General features: G+C 55.0%; 1 protein-coding gene across 2 annotated transcripts; it reads right to left on the bottom strand.

The window, feature by feature from the left end:
• Positions 1-4,603: 4,603 nt before the first annotated feature.
• HUS1 (HUS1 checkpoint clamp component) lies at positions 4,604-16,149 on the bottom strand. Of its 2 annotated transcripts, XM_035026464.1 has the most exons (8): positions 16,000-16,149; positions 15,013-15,140; positions 14,750-14,926; positions 13,574-13,681; positions 12,587-12,661; positions 8,260-8,359; positions 6,803-6,922; positions 4,604-4,820 (listed from the first exon to the last, which is right to left on the bottom strand). In XM_035026464.1, the coding sequence occupies exons 1-8, from the start codon at positions 16,049-16,051 to the stop codon at positions 4,738-4,740; spliced, it is 843 nt and encodes a 280-aa protein (XP_034882355.1). In that variant the 5' UTR covers positions 16,052-16,149; the 3' UTR covers positions 4,604-4,737. The 2 variants fall into 2 exon arrangements, with proteins under 2 accessions (XP_034882355.1, XP_034882356.1); XM_035026465.1 differs by lacking the exon at positions 4,604-4,820 and having other exon boundaries at positions 6,831-6,980.
• Between the last annotated feature and the right edge of the window lie 5,907 nt (positions 16,150-22,056).

Raw genomic sequence — 22,056 nt, forward strand, 5'->3', positions numbered from 1 at the left:
GGGGGGGGGGGGTAGGGCTGCCAACCTGATGGCCGGATCTGGTTCCTAATTGTTCTCCCTCCTTCTCCCTCTCCTACCCCCTCCCTCCTCCCTCTTCTTCCCACTCCCTCCTCCTACCTCTTCTCTCCCCCCTCTTCCCTCTACGACCTCCTCCCTCCCTTCTTCTCTTCCACCTTCCTCCCTTCTCCTCTCCCCCTCTACCTCTTCTTCCCCTCCTCTTCCTTCTCATCCCCCCTCCCTCCCTCCCCCTCCTCCCTCTTCTACCCCCTCCCTTTCCCCTCTCTATCTCTTCTCTCCCCCCTCCCTACTCCCCCCTCCCTCCCCCCCTTCTCCCCCACCCCTTTCCCTCTCCTTCTCTGCAAAGTCACAGGGACACTGACAGGACACAGATCATCACAGAAGTCATTATTCAGCACTGAAGACTTCAGTGATCACTTTGATTTTTCTCTTGCAAAATACATTATGAGCAGGAAAATAACACAAGCACTTTTGCATTCACCTTGTTCCAAGGCAGTCATTAAGAAAAGCACAACACACAGATTGGGGGGATTTCATAGGGTCCACAGTACACACTGAGCAGGGGAGGACTGCTGGTGGCACCCCCGTCCTGCGTGGGCCCTGCCCGCTGGTCTCTTTTCTCCTTCGACCTTCTATCTGGAGTAGCTTCTCCCTGAAATCTACACCCATCAAAGCTATTATTCCAGATAACCGATATATTATAAAATAGAAATAAGATCACCTTTGGAAGCCTTTGCTATGTCCGACCACTCAGGCCACATGATGTAGGTCAAACACTGCGTGTGCTCCTTCAAGAGGCTTCAGGACACGCCCCTGTCCCGGGCCCTCTGGGCAGGGGCCCCTCTAAGCTTCTGGAAGCTCCTGCACAGCCGAGAGCCACCACTGACTCTCCGGGTCACTTCAGACATGTCCCCTATGAAGGGAGGTCCCCTGCGTCCCCAGGAGCAGTTGAGCCACCAAACACCCCCCAAAGCACCCTGAGCGTGAGGTGACAAGCCGGCACACTCCAGACATTGGTGGAGCCCATGCTGCAGGATCTGGGCCAGGGCGTGAAGGTGAGCAGGGGGCACGGCCCCCACCTCCTTGCAGGCTTGCCCCCAGTGAGAGGAGCAAGACCAAGGGACAAAAGCAGGAGGGGACGCCCTCGCCCCAGTCCCACTGTCACCCTCCCCGCTCCTCCTGCTGGCTGAGGGTGGGGAAGCCCCCACCCAGCAAACCAGACCTGGGGTTTCCCTCCCTAAGGAGGACAGAGGGGTTCCGGCCACCCTCTGCTAGGAGTGCAGCGCTGTGGTCAGGGTGTGCTGGGAAGCGTTGACCAGACCCTCCTGGGCGCCACTGGGCAGGCCCACGAGGACCAGTCTGGGTTCTGGTTTCTAACCCTCCTCCACCACTCAGAAAATGCCTGAGGGCTGCACTTCCCTTCAACCCCACAGAGGCGGCCTCTCTGAGATGCTAAGGCCGGGACCGGACGGGGTTGCAAAGCCGGCGTCTCCCCATGTCTCCCTGCGTCTCCCCGGGTCTCTGATGGAACCAGGGCTCACTCAGCAGGGCTCGGGGAGGGGGCCCCATCCCCGTGCTCCCAGGGGTCTTCCCTCTGGGCATCACAGATGTGCGAAGCCCCCCCCCCCCCCCCCAGCCCGGTAGCCTGGGCCCCAGCGGCTGTCATGCTCTCCTCACCACGCACTCGGGCTAGCCCGGGGTTGGCTCCTTCGCAGGCCGGGACGCAATCATTCTGCAGCGCACTGTTACCTCGTTGACGCACGACTCAGCGACTCAGTGCTGTGACCCTCCTGTGATTTCAACACGACTCGTGAGAGTTTACTTTTCTGCTCAGGAAAGGACACGCGCGAAGATGAAGAGTCTCAAGGCCAATGGTGAGGAAACTGCCTTTGCCAGCGATTACGGACTGCATTCAGATAATAAATACTGTGACTCAGTCCCTAAAAATAATTTATTTTTTTGTAACAAAACCGATTGTAAGAGTTTCAGAAGATACTTACGTTTACAAAGACTGAAATGAAACGTTCACAAATAATCAGGTTTAAGCGCTGGTGTATATTTTTCCAACCTTTTTCTATCACCATACACGTGATCATTCTCAGAACCGGAATCCGACGGTAACACACCCGAACCACACATCATAAACACTGCGCCACATCAGTACGCTGTTTCTGTAACGTTACTTTCAGAGCAGGAAATACCGGCAGGCGACAGACTATTTAACAAATCCCCTAGGGATTCATACTTAGACTACTTCAGGATTTTTTAGTACAAGAATACCAGAACACCCTTGATTATAATCTCTGTGGAAATTCCTATAATCAGAAGTATTGGGTTGAAGGGCACACCGGACTTTTTACGGCTTTCCACACCCAGTCAATACCCAACCGGACCCCAGGGTGTCTGTGGGGTTAATGTAGCCTCTCATCCCATCTGGACAGACTTCCTGCCTCCTGGCTCAAGGAGGACACTGAGAAGCTGAAAAACCCACAGGGGCTCGGGCTTTCTTTCAGACCCCCCACTGGAATCCACATTCAAGGACACGATTGTGTCTTTTCACAATGCAGCCGCGCCCATTGGGCGACATCCACCAAGAACAGGAATGCCACTCAGCGCCTTCACCACCTGGACAGAACCACGCTTCCAGCCCAGGAAAACACGGAGGCCAAGTGCCATGGTCGCTGGAGTAGGTCTTTGCCGGGCCCGGGGGACCCGGGAGGAGGGTGACGCACCGGGTCAGGGATTCTTAAACACGTCTGAGCCTGAGCACCGGGGACAGCCCCATACAGTCACAGCGAGCAGAGCGTGTCTCTAAAGTGCAGGACGCGGGCGAGAGACCTTGGCACTGGGAGGTGTTAGTCTTGAAAATACGTTACCTGTTCAAATTATACTCATGTGTCTAAGCTGAGCTAACAGACCTTCACCATGGTGCACTGCTCAGTACAGCAGCACGGTGGCTTCCCTAAGCCCGTGGCGGGGGGCCATCCTCGGTCAAGGCTCCAAGAGGCAGAGGCCCAGGCCAGCATGAAGCAGGGAGTGCTGCCGAGAAGCAGAAACAGACCCCCCCACACACCCTGACCCCCAAGGACGGCCTGCGTGGCCATGCGCACACGGAGACCCGGGCTATCCCTAAAACCATCACAATCAGGTATTGTTTAAACAAACAATACATAAATCAGAGGAAAATTACATGTGGTTTTAGGACATTTTAGAAATTGCAAGCGAAGCTGCTTTCCTATAGCAGAGTTATAACGAAGATCCTCTTCCCAGACTCATGAAATGATTGGTGGACACTGAGTCTGAAACGCAGGACTCATTATTCCGGCCACGCAGCGGAGCCTGGAGGGTTACTGATCAAGTCAGATGCCTGGATCCTAGTCCCATCCCTGCCACGGGCCGTGTGGCCCCGGGCAGGCCACGAAATCCACTCTGCCAAATAAAGAATCCATGTTGCAGAATCTCAAGTATCTGTGCAACTCTGGCTGGACAGACCTGGCCCACAACACCGGACGCCCAAGGACAGGATGCCAAAAATACGCAAGCTACGCGCTGGGGCAGAGAACCGAGACACACCGCGCCAGACAGGCGAAGAGGTGGGCCATTTTACCACTAACTTATACTAAAACCAGTGTTTTATTTCATTATACATTAAACATCATTTAAATAATCAGAAGGAACCAATTTCCCAGATTGGTAACAGACTACTACATTTTCTTCAACCAAAAAAAAAAAAATTTATAAACTATTTTCAGACCTTGCTTCATTGAACATCATGACTTCTAAGTTTTACCGCTACAGTCAAAGAGAGGAGAGAGGCTTGACAATTAAAACGGTATGCTGGCTTTCAAGAGTTACCTGAACAAATATTATATCTTATGTGAACTCCCGTTGATAAGCATCCGAAGATGGGCTCAAATGCTGGTTCTGGTTTGACCACGTACTCAGAAAAGGCCACAAAAGAATCTTCCACTTGTGCAGATTTCCCCCTTCTTCCTCTTACCCTAGGCCACAGCCTCACTGCTCGGCTCTGTCACGGGAGTTAAGACACTGTTCACAGTGTCCATCCACAGGGCAGAGGAGACTCCCCCACCATGGGATGTGATGGGACAGGCCATGGGGGATGAGAAAGCAGACCCAGCAGAGCACAGGCCGGCTCGCAAACAGACACACAGACGTGGTCTCAGCCCTGAACACAGGCTCACGGAGCTCTTCTCTGCCTAAATGCACGGGTGTGCTTTCCAGAATGACCGAGCGCTGCACGTGGAAGACAGGGGTGGTAAAGACCGTAACTGGGGGCCCACACAGGTTTCAGGAACCCTGGCAGGTCCGGCAGCTGAGCCCAGGGGCTCTGGCCTTCACGTGGCGCAGTCGGACACCCCTGGACAGCCCCCCTGCTGCTCTGGGTGACCTCTGCGTGCCCAAGGCAGCAGGAGGGCAGCCCTGGCCAGTTATCAGGCTCCGAGGAGCAGAGCCAGAGTTGGGCAGTGTCTGGGAGCCTCAACCTACCTGAAGTCTGGATAAATACATGCTTTTGTCCCCATTTTCCATTTCTTGACAATAAAACAGACACGAGAACAAAGAAGTCACATAAAGTAGTATGTTTATCCAACTATCTTTCGTGAACTCAATTTTTAGCTAAAATACCATGGAGGGAAGAGAAGGAAAATGTACAGACGTGCGTGGCCGTGAGGACACATCGCTCCCGGGCCACGAGTTGGTCTAGGAGAAAGCCGGGATGAAGTACTGCAGGGAAACATCTTCATGGAGCAAATCAAAATGGACAATCTTGTTACTGACAATGTCTGCGGAGAGAAGAAAACCTGTCACCACGAAGACCCCTCTCACTGAGCCCCTACGTCGTCTCCTGGAGCCCGGCCTCCTCGTGCTCCGCTCCCTGCCGCGGGACCGGCCCACAGGCAGGGGGGACAAGGCCCAGGACTTGGGTGAAAAGGCCCCATTTACTGAAATCAGGATCCTTCCAGGAAAATGCAGTTTCCCACCCAAGAGCAACCTAAATGTGCAGAGAAGGCCCAGCACTAGGGCCCACCTCCCCTGGGGGACAGATGTGGTGTGTGCCAAGGTGTAGGAGGGGTGCATGTCACGCCAAGGCCCAGGTCGGGCACTGTGCAGGGTGAAGGGCAAACTTCCCAGGGGGCCGCTCGGTTCAACAGCAGTGAGAGGTGGGGGCGGGAGTGGCGCAGGGAGCCAAGGGCAGGCTGCTCTCCAGGCCTCCGAGGCCAGCAGCTGGGACCACATGGAGCCCATTAGGGTGGGCCAGGCCAAGTGCCAGGCCAAGGAGGGACTGGTCCCAGGGGACGGGGGGTGGGGAAGGGGCACAGCACCAGCAGAAACACCCCCCAGGAGAGGCAGCGGGTGGAGATGGAGGGTGTAGGGCAGTGACCCCAGAGGGGGTGGGGGCAGTGGATCGGACACCTGGAGGATGCCACCCCAGGGGCAGAAACTACAGGCGGGAAAGGATAGGAGAAATCCAAATCCAAATTTTGCTGTCACAATCTCCTGGTCCATCTCTGCCACTTTTGGGGACCCCTAAGTCCCCTTTCTGAGGGCACCAGGAGCTCAGCTGGCCACCTGGCCCAGAACCAACAAGGCCCTCTGTCCTCAGTGGTCCACGAGGGCGTGCTCAAGGGCAATGCCACCCCACCACTGGGCTTTCGCTCTGCACAGGGCACGGCTGGGTTACACTGGGGCCACTCGAAGGGCTCGCCAGGACCACAGCCAGCAGCCTGTCTGGAGCTCGTCAGCAGATGGGGGGACCGTCTTCAGCCTGCGCAGACCCCACGCTGAGGTGCAGCTCCTACCCTCAGCCCCAGGAACAGGCAACAGGCCAGGCCAAGGGTTCTCAGGATGCAACACACGGGGACATCGGTACCTGCCCCAGGACCCAGCTATTCCAGCGTCTCCATCCCTAACCTGGGCCCTCTGTCCACACACCACCTCCTGTGCCCCATCAGCCCATCTAGTGCCTTCTGGACGCGCTAACTGCCCTCCCGTGATCTGCTTCGCTGTGTGTCTCTCCTTCTGGAGGGCTGTCGTTCCTTGGCACGGGGCCCTAGAATTCTCTATTCCTTGTCTTGAGTGCTGGCAATCTGCCAACGGTCGGGTGCACACCTGGGCTGTCCTCAGCTCCACTCCCCGGCTGAGTGCTCAGCCTGACAGTTCTTCCATGAAAGGTGGAGCTCCCTCTTGGTTGCCAAGGAGACAGAAAAAGCCTTAAAAAGTTCGGGGGCGAGTAAGCCCTTCCTCATGTGTCAATAAGTGACGAGAGCCAAGAGGCAGGTGCACAGCCAAGTTAGATAGGGCCAACCCCGATCAAGGGACCACTGTGAAAAATCAGGAGGCGAGAGAAAGCCAGACGCCCAGATATGGGACAACTGCAGGAACCACTCAGGTTTAGACCCAGAAAGGCAACAAAGGCAGAGCAGGGGACCTTCAGTCCAAGCCCAATTTATGGGGTCAGGGGCTCCTTGTGTCAGGTCAGACCAACAGGGCAGGACTGGACGATCAGCACCCGTTCTCCAGAAGCTCCTCCCCAGGTACAGACGCCCACACGACGGCCAGGTGAGGCAGCCACAGCCCCGTGCCAAGCCAGCGCGGCGGAGGGCCACCAGGCGCTGCTGAATCCAGGAAAACCCAGACCCCCACCGGCCCTAGAGCACTGGGTCCCTGCGGCTGAGCTGTGTCTGCACTATGAGACCGCATACCGCCGCGAGTCTGCCTCTGATTACGGAATCGGAAACGTGAACAACGATCCCCGCGTACTCACTGCACACGGCCTTCGTGGGATTCACTTGCTGCCCAGCGAGGAACTGCAGGAGCTTCCGGATGTCTATGTGCACCTCAGCCATCTGCTCTGGGTCTCTATCCCGAGAGGCGTCTTCAGAGGCTACAAAGACATGAACAGCTCGGGACGAGACAGGGAAGCTGGGGCAGCGTGATGACAGCTGAAATGAATGATTTGTTTCCGCTGGCTGGCGCAGCCTGGAGACCCACCAAGGTGTGAACACCGTCATGGCCAAGCAAGCAGGTAGCAAGTCCTTCTAAAACACTAGGCAAATTCCCAGCGAATCTTCCTTTACAGTGTCCTGCAATATGACCCACTCTCCCCATTTTCGTCCAAGACACCGGTCCCTATTAGTACCCTGGAACGTACTGAGGAGCAGGACCACACAGAGCTGACCCAAGACCACTCCTTTGAAAGGAGAATGAAAAGAAAGAAAAGATCCTTTTGACCCCGGGCAAGCATCAAAGACAAAACCCTTACCGTAATTTATTAAAACAAGTAACACCGAAGGCGGTCATTTCACCCAAGAGTTAGCAAAGCCTTAATCGTGTGGACTTCACTTGGCATACACGCCTCACTGTGAAGTAAAACCCTTTGCTGTGCCACTCTGATGGGCCTTTGATAACCCTACTTGCACTTACACATTTTAACTGTGAAAGTGGTGGGTCTATCGTGTGGTTAAGAATATGCATGGGGGGAGGGGCACCTGGGGGGCTCAGCTGGTGAAGCGTCTGCCTTCAGCTCCCGTCATGATCTCAGGGTCCTGGGATGGAGACCCACACTGCTAGGCTCTACGCTCAGCAGGGGGTCTGCTTCTCCCTCTCCCTCTGCCCCTCCCCCACTCACTTTCTCTCTAAAATAAATAAAATCTTAAGGGAAAAAAAAAGAACATGCATGGGACTAATCCAGTTTGCACATCATCAGCGGATTTCCCGGGGCCCCGCCTGCCAACCGCTCTAGCAACCACTAAATGCGCCGTCCCTGGCCACAAGCTCTGTGGACACCACTCGGGTCCCCCGTTCCCCCAGTCTGGTCAGTTACCCTGTCATTCGCTGCTACTAAATTGGTCCCATGGTCTTTGTTACTGTGTAGGGGAAGAAAACTGTGGTCAGGCGAGGAAAGCTGCCACCTGCTAATCTAATTTCATAAATACTAGGGACTAAAAGTGGGAGGAAGCAAACCTTGTCTACCTTATGCCATTCCAGGTGAAAAATGGGCAGAACAGGCTACCAGGGTTCCCCAGGGACCACTGGGGCAGGTGCCACTCCTCAGGCCGGGGAGCCCGACCTTCCCCGCGCGGGCCGTGCGGGCCTCAGCTGCCTGTTCCCTCCCTAGGCATGAAACTGAGATTTCTTCCGTTTTCCAGGCAGAGAGCTCAGCAAGCTGTGCCACCTGAAACAATGTATTACCCGCAGAACACGAACCTCCAGAAAACTTACCTGATGGAGGGTTCCCCAGGTCTTTAAAGTGAGTTGTAACACACACTAGTTCTGTTTCTATTTTCAAGTTCAATTCTCCACTTAGGTTTGCTTCGATAATCTGCAAATTGAGTTATTTTATAGTCGTAAAAAAGAAAAGGAAAGCAAGGGGGGGGACATCAGCTTCTGCCAAACCAGGTGACATGGCAGCCCCATAGCCCTAGACCACTCCCAAGGGCAGCGAGACCCACCGGGCATCCGCAGACACAGAGGATTCCAAAACCCCCGCCGGAAGCGGTGGGACTAGGAGGGGGCATGGGAGGCCCGACCCCAGGTCCCTGGGAAGAGCCAGCGGTGACAGGAAGCCTCAGGAGCAAAAGCGCAAGGTGAGCAGAACGGGGACGTGACGTTTACAGGAGGGAAGGACAGAGAGAGAGAGGTGACGTCGAAGGGGCCGCTACGGGGGAGGCAGCGTGCTGTGGTCACGAGGGACAGAGAACCCTAAGTTCTCGAGCTCCAACCGTCCTGGTCCCACTCCCACCCCGAAAATGAAAACCCGCCCTCTAAGAGGACTCCTAGAAGGACTGTGGTCAAGCCCCACACCAAGACCTTCGGGAAAGACAGAAACAGCGGCTGAAGAGCGCGCTCGGAGACGCAGAGTGACCCGTGGGGGGAAACCGCCAATGACGGAAGGGAGAACGCAGAGCCCGAGGCCGAGTCAGGGGAGCTCAGAAGTGCCTGGCCAGGCCTCACGCAGGCACAGGCGGACTCGGAAAGGGAAGGAAACACTTCACCAGCGGAGACCAGACTGGAAGGACAGGAGCAGGGGGGCCCCGGAGTGTTACGAGACAGTGAGGACGACACACAGGACACACAAACTGCCCAGCAGCAACAGAGACCAAAAGACCTGAAGGGGACCCAGCGAAACGCAAGGAGGACTAGCAGTCCACAAGGAGCCCCGGAAACGGCAGAGGGGCAAAGCGCGTGAAGGGACGCACCTACGGGGGACACTGCCCGCGCTCCGGGACTGGGGGGACTGGGGGGACGGGGGGACAGAGGGTTGCTGCCCGCGTGCTGAGGAAAACCGGCCAGAGCGGCCCACAGCGGCTCCAGAGAAGGTCCCTCGCCACGCCTGTCCCACCACGAAAGCCACACTACTCTCAGTGACACAGAGAGAGCACGCGGCACAAGCCAGGGTGGCCCATCCTGCCAGGCTGACCTCGCCCAGACGGGGACACGAAGCAACGCGGCTCCCGCAAGTCCCTCCCAAGTGGCCGGCTAGACGACAGCTCGACGAGCCCACGGGCCGTTCTGTCCCTGTGCGGTGCAAACGGCACCCCACACTTACAGGGGGCTGCGGGGGCAGAGTCCCGGGGAACCGCTTTAAGCTCTGACAATGGAGACGTGGTGCACCTGCTACAAGTGGGAGGGGAACGTGCAAGTTAGAAGCTCGCCCACGGCCTTATTCTTTAAACGGCCAAACCTGTGTCCTAACTACCACCACAAAACCTCGAGAATTTCCTGGGAACATAACCCCTTACTTAAAAACCAAGCTCACGGGTTGGGCTGGGTGACTTGGGCTCGGTGACAGGCGCCGGCCACCCCCCGGTACCCGCCCTCCCTCCCATCCCTGCCCGTGACATTTCCAAGGTCACTCACAGCACTCCTTTCAAGCTCCAGCCTCCCCCACCAACCAGCAGGCTTTTGTAAGGGGACAAGATCCACCAGTGAAGTTCAGAGAGATCCGCCCGCAGCATGCTGTGCTTCTCTCCGGGACGTCGGCACCTGCCCCTTCCTAAAGGCCGCAGGTCTTCGGGAATCCACATAGCCGTTTGCAAGGCGGAGTTCTGTTCACCCACCAACACAGGACACCCATGGGAAGACATGGGGCAGCAGAGGTCTGAGACCCGGGGGCAGCAGAGGGCGCCCTGCCCACACGGCTCTGGGCTCTGGGGCCACCACGTCTCTATACATAGTGAGCACAGTCTAGTATTCCTCATTCCTGTTCCCTAACAGTGGTGAACTCTTGAGGATTTCTCGTTCTAGAAACAAACCTGAAAACCTGTCTGAACTTGAGTGAGCACTTATCTCTGAGGGTTTTTTTTTTTTTAAAGATTTTATTTATTCATTTGATACAGAGATACAGAGAGAGAGCATGAGCAGGGAGAGAGGCAGAGGGAGAGGGAGAAGCAGGCTCCCCGCTGAGCCAGGAGCCCTATGTGGGGCTCGATCCCAGGACCCCAGGATCATGACCTGAGCCGAAGGCAGACGCTTAACCATCTGAGCCACCCAGGCGCCCCTCTGAGGGGTTTTTTTAAGATTTTATTTTTAAGTCATCTCTACCCCCAATGTGGGGCTTGAACTCATGACTATGAGACTGTGAGCGGGAGGCCCACCAGAAGCCGGGCACGGACTCACATGCTCCACGGACTGAGCTGGCCAGGCGCCCCGGAGGCTTTGGAAATTAAATAGAAAACAGCCCTCCAACTACCTGTTGCATCATCTCAGAAACGTGCCCTCAAATGTTAAGTGCTTGCTGTCAACTTTACAAGCGAACCTAGAAATATACTGTCGTATTTCTACGCCCACCCTCCTGAAATCCAGAAACAATGCCTGACTGAAATAATATAAAACAGCCTGTAGGTTCTAATTGCTTTTGAAAAACAGTGATTTATATAAAGATTTAATTCAGGAAAGCAGCTTGCCATGGTTTGAGACTCACTTCAGCCTTCCAGGCTGTTCTCGGCTTTCTTCCAAGTCCTAACACCCAAGTGATCACACATTAAACCCCCTCCCTGAGCACCCCCAGTGTCACCCCACCAAAACGCAGTGAGGGAAGGAATGAAGGGCTAGTTCTCTGAGCGCTGGTCACTGTCATCGGGAACACCCCCCGCTCCAGCGCTACTCCCTCTCTTACGGGTCTGGATAACACCCTACTTCTTCCCGCGATTTCTTGAGCGATAATCACCTACCACTTCTGGAAGACTGACCCAGTGTGCTGGGCACCCAACAGGAAGTGCCTCTCCGCGCCCAGAGAGCAGCAAGGCCCCCGTGAAGCCGCGCTATCCTGCCCGCTTCTGGTGACACCTGGCACGGCTCCCACGGGTCCCACGGGCTGCGCGATGCAGCTGGGAAGGGCCCCGCATCTGTGTGGCCCTGAGGACTCCCCCTTGGTCACCATGTCACGACGCCGTCACTCCTGCTTTAACCACGAAGCTGACATGTGGCTCTGCGAAGGTGCTTCTGAGCTAGGAGGCGAGGCAGAGCAGGACAGAGCTCCCACCACGGCCACCGACACGGCGCCTGGACGTGCATGGGGACTGGGCCCCAGACCCCAGGCACACCTCCTGAACCAGAACCTCAGCTGGCCTCACGAGACCCCCGAAGCTGGAGCGGGAGGGGGACCACCGGAAGCCTGGCGTGGTCTCCTGCCGGCCCGTGCAGGTCTCCCCTGCTCCTGCACAATTGCCCCACGCACTGCCCTGTGGGCCGCACCCCTCCCTGCAGGAGGTGGGGGAAGGGCAGGGGTCTCAGCGAGGGCGTCTGACCACCTCCGGGCTGAGCCCCCTCCTTCCCACTCTTTCTCTCCCTACGACCTTCAGATGCGGAATTCTGGTCACCAAGTCACGCTCGCTGTGTGTTTGGCCACTCTGGAACACTTGCTCCCGAGTATTCTAGACTGTAGCAGCCACGCCATGAAATCTCGGTTTTTACACATTCTGGAGGCACAAAAAACACCTCTGATAACTCTGTCTGGGCCACTCTGCTGAGTCATTTCCACTGGACCGAAAGAACAACCAACCAGAGCCTTGGATTAATTGCCCTGCCTTTTCCCTCCTGGGCCACGCTGAGCCTCTTGGAGGTGCCCAGAGCCGGCCCAGAGGAAGCTCCCAGCGTGACAACCAGATCAACAGAAGCCACAGGAGAACATGGACGTTCTGGGGCTAAGTGGACAGGACATTCCACTCCCGGCCAACACCAGTGATTCATTCAGGAGATACACGTTAGCAGATGAAATATGGAATGTGCTGGCTAAGACGTAAGGAACCAAGGCCCAAACTGTTGAACATATTCTTAATGTGCCATGGAGTAAATAGGAGGGATGAAGGCAAACACGAAACTCTCCCCAGTGAAGGGAGCGGAGAAGCGCTCGGACAGGGATCCACAGGCGGCTGTGGATCGGCGGGCTCTCCGCATGGGCCGGGTCCCTGGAGCCCCCGGGACACCACCAGGTGAGCGTAAAGGCATCCACGCCTCCGCCAGGCCAGGCCTCCTCCCAGGCACACAGCCTGAATCGAACACTTCTGAAAGACATTGACTACGCTTTTCTAAAGAAGGCATCACTTACAAGGTGATTGCTGATGTTTTTCATTTTTTCCACGATGCTCTTCATCGTCTTCAAGACTGGTAAATAAATACTAACCTACAAAACCAACGAGACACATCAGAAGGGTTAAAAAAACATGAACACAGTCAAGTACAGACAGGTGCTCGCTAACTGCGTTTGGAATGTGTGTCTGCTTAAACGCTCTGAAATCCTGTTGTAAAGCTGTCTGAATAAAGCTTCTTTCAAAACACGGAAAGAAAAAAACTTTTCAACTTTGCTCCCTCCTGCTGGCCTCTGGTTACCTGGGCGACCGCGTCCCTGTGGGCATTCTCCCAGGGCCAGGATGTAGCCCTTCAGCTGAGATGCCGCTGCACGCGCCCAGGGGATGACACTCAGCGCCCGCGGGGGCCCGTCCTCTGAGGGGCCGGAGCCACGCACTGGGCCTCCTCCCACCCTGACGGACACCGCGAGCAAGCCTGGCCCTGGCGGGGGCGCCGGCTTCCGAACGATGCCCGAGGTGGCGCGGTCGGCGCAGGGGCCTTCCAGCAAGAGTCAATAGTCTAAACCAACCCCTTTTCAGCATTTCTTCCAGAAACTGTGAGCAAGAGGCAGAGGGCCCTTTGGTATCATCGCTCCTCTGAGGGGCTCTGGGATTCCTGCCAGCAGGACTGCAGGAGCCCCCTCTTGGCCCCTGCTGAACCGACTGTCCCCGCAAGTGCTACTTTAGGTTAGTTTTACTCAAGCACAACGATCCAAGCACTTCGCTCTCCTGTGTGTAGAGTGTGGCGTTTCTACTATATGCAACACTGTCTTAAGATGTTTTACGTAAACAGTGAAAGGCAAATACTGCAAGATTTTCCTGGAGTGTTCTTTAAAAATGACTAGTGTTTCCCCTCAGGTACTATACAATTTTTAAATAAAATATACTGCGAGCCCAGAACTAACATCAGGGAATTCTAATCACACCACAGAACACATCATGAGCGGAAGACGATGGGCATCACTCACATCGGAAACTGGGACTGTAGGTTCTTGCAAATCCTTCCACAATTTTCTAGGAATAACCTTAACAGGGATGTCATGTGTCACAATGCGGCTACTGCTCGACACAGATAACTGCCAAGAGAAAAATTAAAACATATTTCCATAGTGTCAACATTAAATAAGCAAACAGTAACCGAAAGATAAACAGACATTGATACCAAATCTAAGTGGAATGTTCTTAATTCCTTCATCAAAGTCCATTCACCAAATATTTATGGCGGACCTGTTCTGCTCGGAGTCCCGTAAGGAGTTGGACACGTGGTGAATAAGACAGGTCCCCATGTTCCAGGGGCCCACATGGGTCAATAAGCAAGAAACCAACACACACAGGGGTGTCTGCCTTCGGCTCAGGTTATGATCCCAGGGTAGTGGGATCGAGTCCTGTGTCAGGCTGCCTGTTTCTCCCTCTCCCTCTGCTGCCCCCCCTGCATGCTCTCTCTCTCTCTCTCAAATAAGTAAATAATCTTTTTTTAAAAAGCTGCAGCGTGAGGGAAGGTGGGGAGGAGCAGCACCAGGCTGCAGGTTTCAGGGAGCCAGAAGGGGAGACATTCCAAGCAGGAGCCCCAGGGTCCCCAAAGTCTGGGAGCTGGGCAAGAAGGGGACACTCCGGGGAACCATTTGGACGGTGGTAGTTGGCGATTTGGCTCCAAGACAGGTGGGGCCAGGCGTGCAGGGCTCTGGACATCACTGTAAGACATGTGAACGCTGTCCTGTGAGCCAGGAGGGCCTGTGGGGTGTGTGTCCCGAGGAGAGCCAGGTGATAGAGGCTTCTGGAAACAGCACTGAAAACGTGTGCATTCTGGGAGAACGAGAGGTCACCCAAAGGTGTCACAGAAGAGGTGGGGAAAACCCCTCCACGGTGGAACTGGATGGAAAGCATGATTCTGTGCGGGGATATGCAGACGGGAGAAGGTGCAGGAATGCTCTGGTTCGGGAAAAGACAGGGTCCTAGCTGAATGCAATATGATCACAACACTATTAAAATACGAGGAGGCCTGACTCCAACAGAAAGCAAGTATGCGTGCACACATCTTTCCTTTTAATAAAACCAACTAGCTTTCTCCATATCGCTGAAACACCTAGATTTACAGGCACTTGTATCCCTTCTGGGAAGTGTCCGAAATGCTCCCTCCTGCTCACCAGCTCTATAGAGACCGTGAGGCAGGGAAAGTGTTTATTCGTCAGCTTGATCTTCAAGGCTCTGGCATTCTGGGCCGTTTTCAATGCTCGAGATAAATTTTCCGACATCAGCTCTAAATAGATGGCGTTGTTTTCCGCAGACACCCCCTCCATTTGGAATTCACGGAAGAAGTTCTCCTAAGGGAAGGAAAAGCAGGGCCCTGTGTGGCCTCTCCGGTGGCCCCGGGGGTGGAGTCCCCAGGCCTCCAGCACCGCCTGCTCACCTGTTCCAGCTCACACCACATGCTCACCCCTCCGCTGGCCATTTTGTCCGAGAGGATGAAGTTCAGCTTCTGCGGGCTGATGCGGAGCGTGCAGGTTTTGGCAAGCTTGGCTATCATGGCGCTGACCCCTGCGGCGGGGTAAAGCCAGGAATCAGCGGGAAGCACCGCGAGTGTTCCAGGGCAGAACAGCTGGGACCACTGCAGTGGCCGGGTGCCACCGCCCGGTCGGAGACCACCCTGTCTGCTGGTCCCCCGCGGAAAGCCCTCTGATACCGAGGTCATGCCGGCCTGCCCGCAGCCCTGCCAGATGAGGAAAGCCAGCTGGGGGGTTAACTGGCCCCCAGCTGAGGGGTTCACTCACTCAACCGGCACTGAGGCCCACAGGGGGCTGCAGCCTGGAGGCCAGCGCCAGGCTCGGCACCCGCAGGACGGAGGACCCCTGGGGCCCCACCACCAGGGCATGTCTGCTCTGGGAGAAGCTACCTGACCCAGATCAACCTGGGGAATAAGCCTCGGCGGCCTGGCGCCTGCTCTCCTGCCCGCCAGGCCCCAACCCCGACCACCCGGGTCATCCACCCCAGGGAAGCCTCATACACCTGCAGGGCTCCCTCCTGAGGGGCATTCTCGCCCCTCTGGCCCCACAGCCCGCGCTCCCGCGCCCCCCGTCGCCGTCCCCCACCCCCGCGGCCCCCGTCCCCCAGCCCCCCGCCCCTCCCGCGGCCCCCGTCCCCCACCCCCGCGGCCCCCATCCCCGTCCCCCAGCCCCGCGCCCCCGTCCCCCAGCCGCGCGCCCCCGACCCTCCCGCGGCCCCCGTCCCCTTCCCCCAGCCGCGCGCCCCGACCCTCCCGCGGCCCCCTCCTCCCTCACCGCCCCTCCCCATCACCCCCTCCTCCCGGGGCCCCAGCCGCGCGCGCGGCCTGCTTCCGGTCCGCCCGCCCCTCTCCGCCCCTCTCCGCCCCCCGCGGCGGCCGCGGCCCCCCGCTCACGCGTGAAGTGGTTCAGACAGGCCGCGTCCACGATCTTGGCCCGAAACTTCATGACGGGACGCGGGCCCGCACCGCGCGTCGGTTGGCGGCGACCCGGGTCTCCTCCTGAGCGTCCCGCCGGAAACGCCGCCGCGCGCGTATTGGTTCCGCCGCCCGGCCCGCCCCCGGGGAGGCGGGGACCCAGGGTCACGCCCCCGGGGAGGCGGGGACCCCCAGGGTCACGCCCCCTGGGAGGCGGGGACCCCAGGGTCACGCCCCCTGGGAGGCGGGGACCCAGGGTCACGCCCCCTGGGAGGCGGGGTTTGGGGGTCAGGTCTGCGGGAGAGGCGGGTCCCGGGTCTCACTCCGGGTCACACCTCCTTGAAGGCGGGGATCCAGGGTCACGCCCCGGGGGAGGCGGGGTCCAGGGTCGGATCTCCAGGAGAGGCGGGTCCCGGGTCACACACTCCGGGTCACATCCCTGGGAGGGCGAGGTCCGGGATCACGTCCTCGGGTGAGGTCGGGTTTCGGGTCACATCCACAGAGGTCGGGGTCCAGGGCCATGACCGCGGGGGAGGGGGCGTGCAGGGGTCACGTTCCCGTCACCTCCGGGGTGAAGGGGGTCTGTGGTCCGTCCCCGGCGGGCTGGTCTCGGGTCATGCCCCGGCTAGTGACTCCGCAATCCTCAACCCCCCAGGAATGAGAAGTGTTCTGAGGATTCACATTTTGGAAGAACTTTCTGACACCTCTTCCCGATTGTTGTAAGACATTAAAAATGAAATCAATCGTTTATTTATAAAGGATTAAATAAAATTATCACTTAAATATATACCTCCCTGACCTAGGGCAGCCTTAGAATCCCCTGCTGGCTCTGATGACAGCACCTTGGTGAATTACGGTTTTACATTTAAATTTTTAAATTGTGATCGTTAACCCTTAAAAATAAAAGTCCGCTTTTTTTACCAACAAAAAACAAGGGTTTATTCACTGGAATAGCAGAAAGGAGAGGAATGCTATTTTATGGAGAAGAAAGAGGAAATTGGGAGGAGTTGTGAATGACCGTCTATCAGAGGAAAGCAGGATAAGCAAATAAGAGGAAAGCAAATAACCTACAAACTTGTTTTAACTTGACATGTAGAATCAAGATGTGAAAAATAATACAAAGTATTTGAAATGTGTAAAATACAAAAATTACAAACAATTCTGCCTATTTTAAGACTATAACATGAAGCTCAATTCCAGTCTACATTGTAATATAGAAGTGTTTACCAAACCAAATGTGATATAATGTCACTTTTAATTTTTTTGTGAACAAAACATGCTTTTTTTTATTATGGCATAAATTAATTTTAAAATAGATAAGTTATTACATGAGGTGGTTGCTGTGGAGATGACAGAAATATAAAGAATGTATCTAAATAAGCTTTGTAAACAATGTTTCATAGAATACTGATTTTCATTTTTATTTTTTTAAAGGTTTTATTTTTAAGCTATCTTTACATCCAACGTGGCTCGAACTCACGACCCTAAGATCAAGAGTCACACGCTCCACCGACTGAGCCAGGCAGGAGCCCCTGATCTTTACTTTAAATGACTTAATTTTACGCCATAAAAAATAAAACAATTTTTTAAACTTGCTAAGAAGACTTCCATGATAATGCATTCTGCGTAGACAAAGACCCAAATAATCTAGGGAATTGTGACCCAACGGTTATAAAATTAAGCTGTAATGATCTTTTCCAGAAAGAAAAAAGGGATCTTACATAAGAAGTCTTCCAGTTTCCTTAAACTAAATAGGTTTAGCAAACTAATAATTTCAGTTCTGATAATCAAATATACGGACACTACTTCCCTCCATTTTTTCCGAATGATTGTGAAGTAAGGAACAAGACCACCAGAGATCTCTAGAAACCCGTGTGGGCTACTGAGTTTTCTCATTCATGTTGCTATCAGTCCAGCTGGTAAACAGCTTCCCGATGTAAAAAAAGCCGCACCTCAGGGGTTAGTAAATCAGACAGAGGATGATCTGGGGAACAGTGTTGATGTTGTTCATTATGTTTGTGTCCTGTGCGGGGAAATGCCCTAATTTTGTCCTCAAATGGTAATACAACCAGAGGGTAGCTGTTGCCCAAAGCTCCGTGTGCCCAGTGTGGGTCAGGTGCTTGCTGTCTTCTCCAGTCCCTGCGGGGAGGACTGTTTGCAGTCCCAGTGTTACCAGTTAGTGTCGGAAATCCTACCCCAGGGGAAAGAGACTGGCACGGCTCAGAGCTTCTGCATCGGATGTGACAGGCAATATTTATCTTTTCTTTTTCTTTTACATGAAAACACATAAAATGAAGGAAAGCATACTGTAGACGTGGCTTGAGGGCATGTCTTTTGAGAATTGTGCCCGGTTAAGGGATGGTTTTGCTTAAATGGCTTTTCAAAGTCTGCTCATCTTTTAGATGCTGAAGGAAAAATACTTCCATAAATTTCATAAACATTTTTAGAATTAACGTTTATGGGGCCCGTGACAACTGTTATGCACAGTGCTCGGGGTTGGGGTGCTTTCTTTTGTAAGATTTTATTTATTTGTCAGAGAGAGAGCACAAGCAGGGGGGAGCGGGAGAGGAGAAGCAGGCCTCCCGCTGAGCAGGGAGCCCGATGTGGGGCTTGATCCCAGGACTCTGAGATCATGACCTGAGCTGAAGGCAGACGTTTCACTGACTGAGCCCCCCAGGTTCCCCAGGGTTTGGGTTCTGAGGAAGGGGACAGCCACTACTCAGGACAAGGGAGACCAGCATTTGTTGGCTGTCTCCTGTCTTTCATATACAAGGTACTGTCGAAATACAATCCATACGGGAGGAGTTAGAGAACCATCACTTTGATGACAAACCCCAGAAGGCAGTTGCTATTACCCCCAGTTGAAAGATGGGGGACTGCGGAGAATGAGCAATGTGCGCCATGGCATCAGGGTAAGATGGGTAGGTGGGGTGGCTTCCTGGCCGGTTTCCCGGGCTGGTTGCTGCAGGTTGAGGGTCAGACTTCTGCCCCACGTGTGAGTTCTGGCCACCGTCTGTGTGTGCATCCAGCCTCTCGTGATGTTGCCAGCATTAACTAACAGAGGGGGCTCTGCCGTCTTGGAGTCTTCTTTCAGGACCTGGGACCGGGATCCTGAGAAACTCTGTCAGAAAATGGGCAGTGTCTCAGTCACACGGATGTGTAAGAAACTCCCCCCAAACTGGTGGCTGTGGTGTCTTCATGAGTCTGGCCTCTTCTGCTTGCACCTGGGCATCCCTGTGAGGCTGCATTCAGCTGGGGACTGGCTTCGGGGGACCTCCCACACACACCTGATGGTTGGTGCTGGGTGTGGCCCGGGGCACCTCCTTCTGCTCCCTGTGGCCCCCCATCCTCCTGGCAGGGTGATTCTGGACTGTGGTCCAAGGAGACGGCAGAAGCAGCAGGGTCTCCAGAATTTCTACAACATCACTTCTGTCTCGTTCCATCGGTCAATGCAAGTCACAGGCCAGCCTAGATACAAGGAGGCAGAGGACCAGACCGCACCTCTGGATGGGAAGAGCGGCCAAGTGGAACAGCCAAGGGGCGTGCATATGGGATGCAGAGGGAGGACTCTGTGCCCCTAGAACAGCCTCCTGCCAGGCTACGGTCATTTGTGAGGCTTGAGAGAGAGGAGCTTACATGCCGTTTCCTGTCCTCGTGTTCCAAGATCTCCAGGTAACTTCATAAGACCTCCCATCACTTGTACTGGGCTTGTCATAGGGCATTTCTCTTACAACCCAAACTGCCTGTCCTAGAACACTGCCCAAGGTCGTAGTGCTTGTTAGCTTTGAAACTGATCATGACCCTGCATCTCCCGATGTCAAGCCTGCACTCCAAATTCATGCCACCCCAGAGAGTCATGCTCACCAGCTGAAACAGAATTCTATCATTGGTTCCCCAACCTGGGGAGGGCCTCAGGGGCACCAAGGGATGCTGTGGATGCCAACGTCATTCCCACCAAGTGCTGGTACGTGCCCAGACTAACTAGCTCACCTGCCCTACAATGCTCTTGCAAAACGACCTCCACGCTGGTGGCTTGGAAGTGATTGTATCATTCACTCCCTAAGAGCAGTGGCCACTTGGGGATCCCCCATCCTAAGGGACCAACTTAGCCCTTCCTCCACAGCTTCGATTCCCCTGTCTCCCCCTCCATCCCACCACCTCCCTCCATCACCCCATCCCCACCCCACGACCCTGATCCCCACCTGGACAATTGCACAACTCCCTGTCCAGTCTGTGTGTGTCCACTCTTGGGCCATCTGCTCAGTTCTCCAGCGGAAGCCAAATGGACACGTCTAAACTCACAGTTGATCCCCAGTGTCCCCAAAAGCATCATTCCTCAAGTAGAGCCTAAAATCTTTACTCTCTTGTCCAGCCTCATGGCATGTCACTTTTGCAAAGCTCTTCAACTTCCTTTCATGCCTCGAAACACCACAAGTGTGTCTCCTTATAGAAACATGACTACCCCACACGTGTCCCCCTCGCCCCGAGTCCCCGCGTGGCGGCTCCCGTGTGGCTTCATGGTTTCGCCGAAGAGTCAGCTTCTCCACGGAAGTGCCATGTATCAGGTGGACTACCTGTTGGCTGATGGGAAGCACGCATCCACAGGGCATTGTCCCCTAGAGCAGATCGGAGCATCCCATGGTCCTGAGGCTCGCTAAGTGGACCTTGTGCTCAAGGGAGGCTCAGAAAGGACTGAGGGCCTGAATCCTGTGCTGGACCGTTCCCCTCTGGTGACAAAGTGAAAGGCATACCCTACCATGGTGCCATGCCTACGTCCTCACGCTCAGGAATGTGCAGGCCAGCGTCCTGGCGTCTGGCTTCTCTACTTCCATCCTGGGGGCGCCCTGGCTTCCAGAAGGGCCAGGGACTTCCCTTGTGTGCCCAGGGCAGTGAGGAGACCGGTCAAGCTGGGGACTCCTGGCCCGGATCTCTCGCTTGCCAGAAGCTGCCCCACTTCGTATTTGCATTTCCTTCTTGTTCGAATTTTCTTCCTTCCATTTCTGTTGCTTATTCTCCCTTCACATGACATGTTTCACCATTGACTGATTTAGGATCTCCCTTTCCCCCTTGGCCACGGTGAAATAAGACAGTACACATGTCCAGCTCCTGGCACACAGCTCTGAAGACCCCGTCACTTCCTAAGAGACAAGAACACTAGCAGCATCTTACGCCCTAATACCTGGTCTTGGGCCCCATGCCTGACACAGAGCTCCTCAGCCTCTTTTGAATCTCCTGGGTGAGAGGAGCACCTTTGATTTAATGAGGTGAGTCTTGGTGCGCCCCTGGATGGGGGCTGATCACCAGAGAAAGCCCAAGCCCTGATCAGAAGCCTGGAACTTGCTGTCCGACCCTCTATTCTCCAGAGGGGAAAGAGGGACTGGACATGGAGTTAGTGATTGATCAAGCCTCCTTAAAAATCCCAACAGTGTGGGGTTTAGAGAGCTTCTGCATTGGTGGACACGTCCATGTGCCGGGAGGGTGACGCACCCCAACACCACAGGAACAGAAGCCTGTGTGCCTGGGACCCTTCCAGACCTCACCCTATGTATCTCCTTGGCTGTTCATCTGTGTTCTTTATTACATAATAAACTGGTAGGTATCCGTTATCTCCCCCAGGTCTGCGTTCTGGCAAATAATTGATTCCAAGGGAGGCAGGTGGTCACTGGAACCTCCAAATGGTAGCCAAGTTAGACAGAAATTGTGGTTAACCTGAGAACCCGCTACTTGGCCTCTGAGGGGAGGGCAGTCTCGTGGGACTGAGCCCTTTACCTGTCGGGTCTGCGCGGAGACTCTGCTTAGTGTCAGAATGGAGTTGAATCGTAGGCGCCCAGCTGGTGTCATCGAATTGCTTGGAGTTGGGGGAAACATAGCCCACATCTGGTGTCACAAGTCTTCTGAGTGTGGTCGTCATGTGAGAGTAAAGGAGAAACACACAGAAATGAGTTTTTCCTTTACAACCATCATGGCGGGGGGTGCCTGGGTGGCTCAATCTGGGAAGCGTCCGACTCTTGATTTCAGCTCAGGTCATGATCTCAG

Source organism: Mirounga leonina, unplaced genomic scaffold (assembly GCF_011800145.1).
Source record: "Mirounga leonina isolate KUSES-001 unplaced genomic scaffold, KU_Mleo_1.0 Mir_199, whole genome shotgun sequence".
NCBI lineage: Eukaryota > Metazoa > Chordata > Mammalia > Carnivora > Phocidae > Mirounga > Mirounga leonina.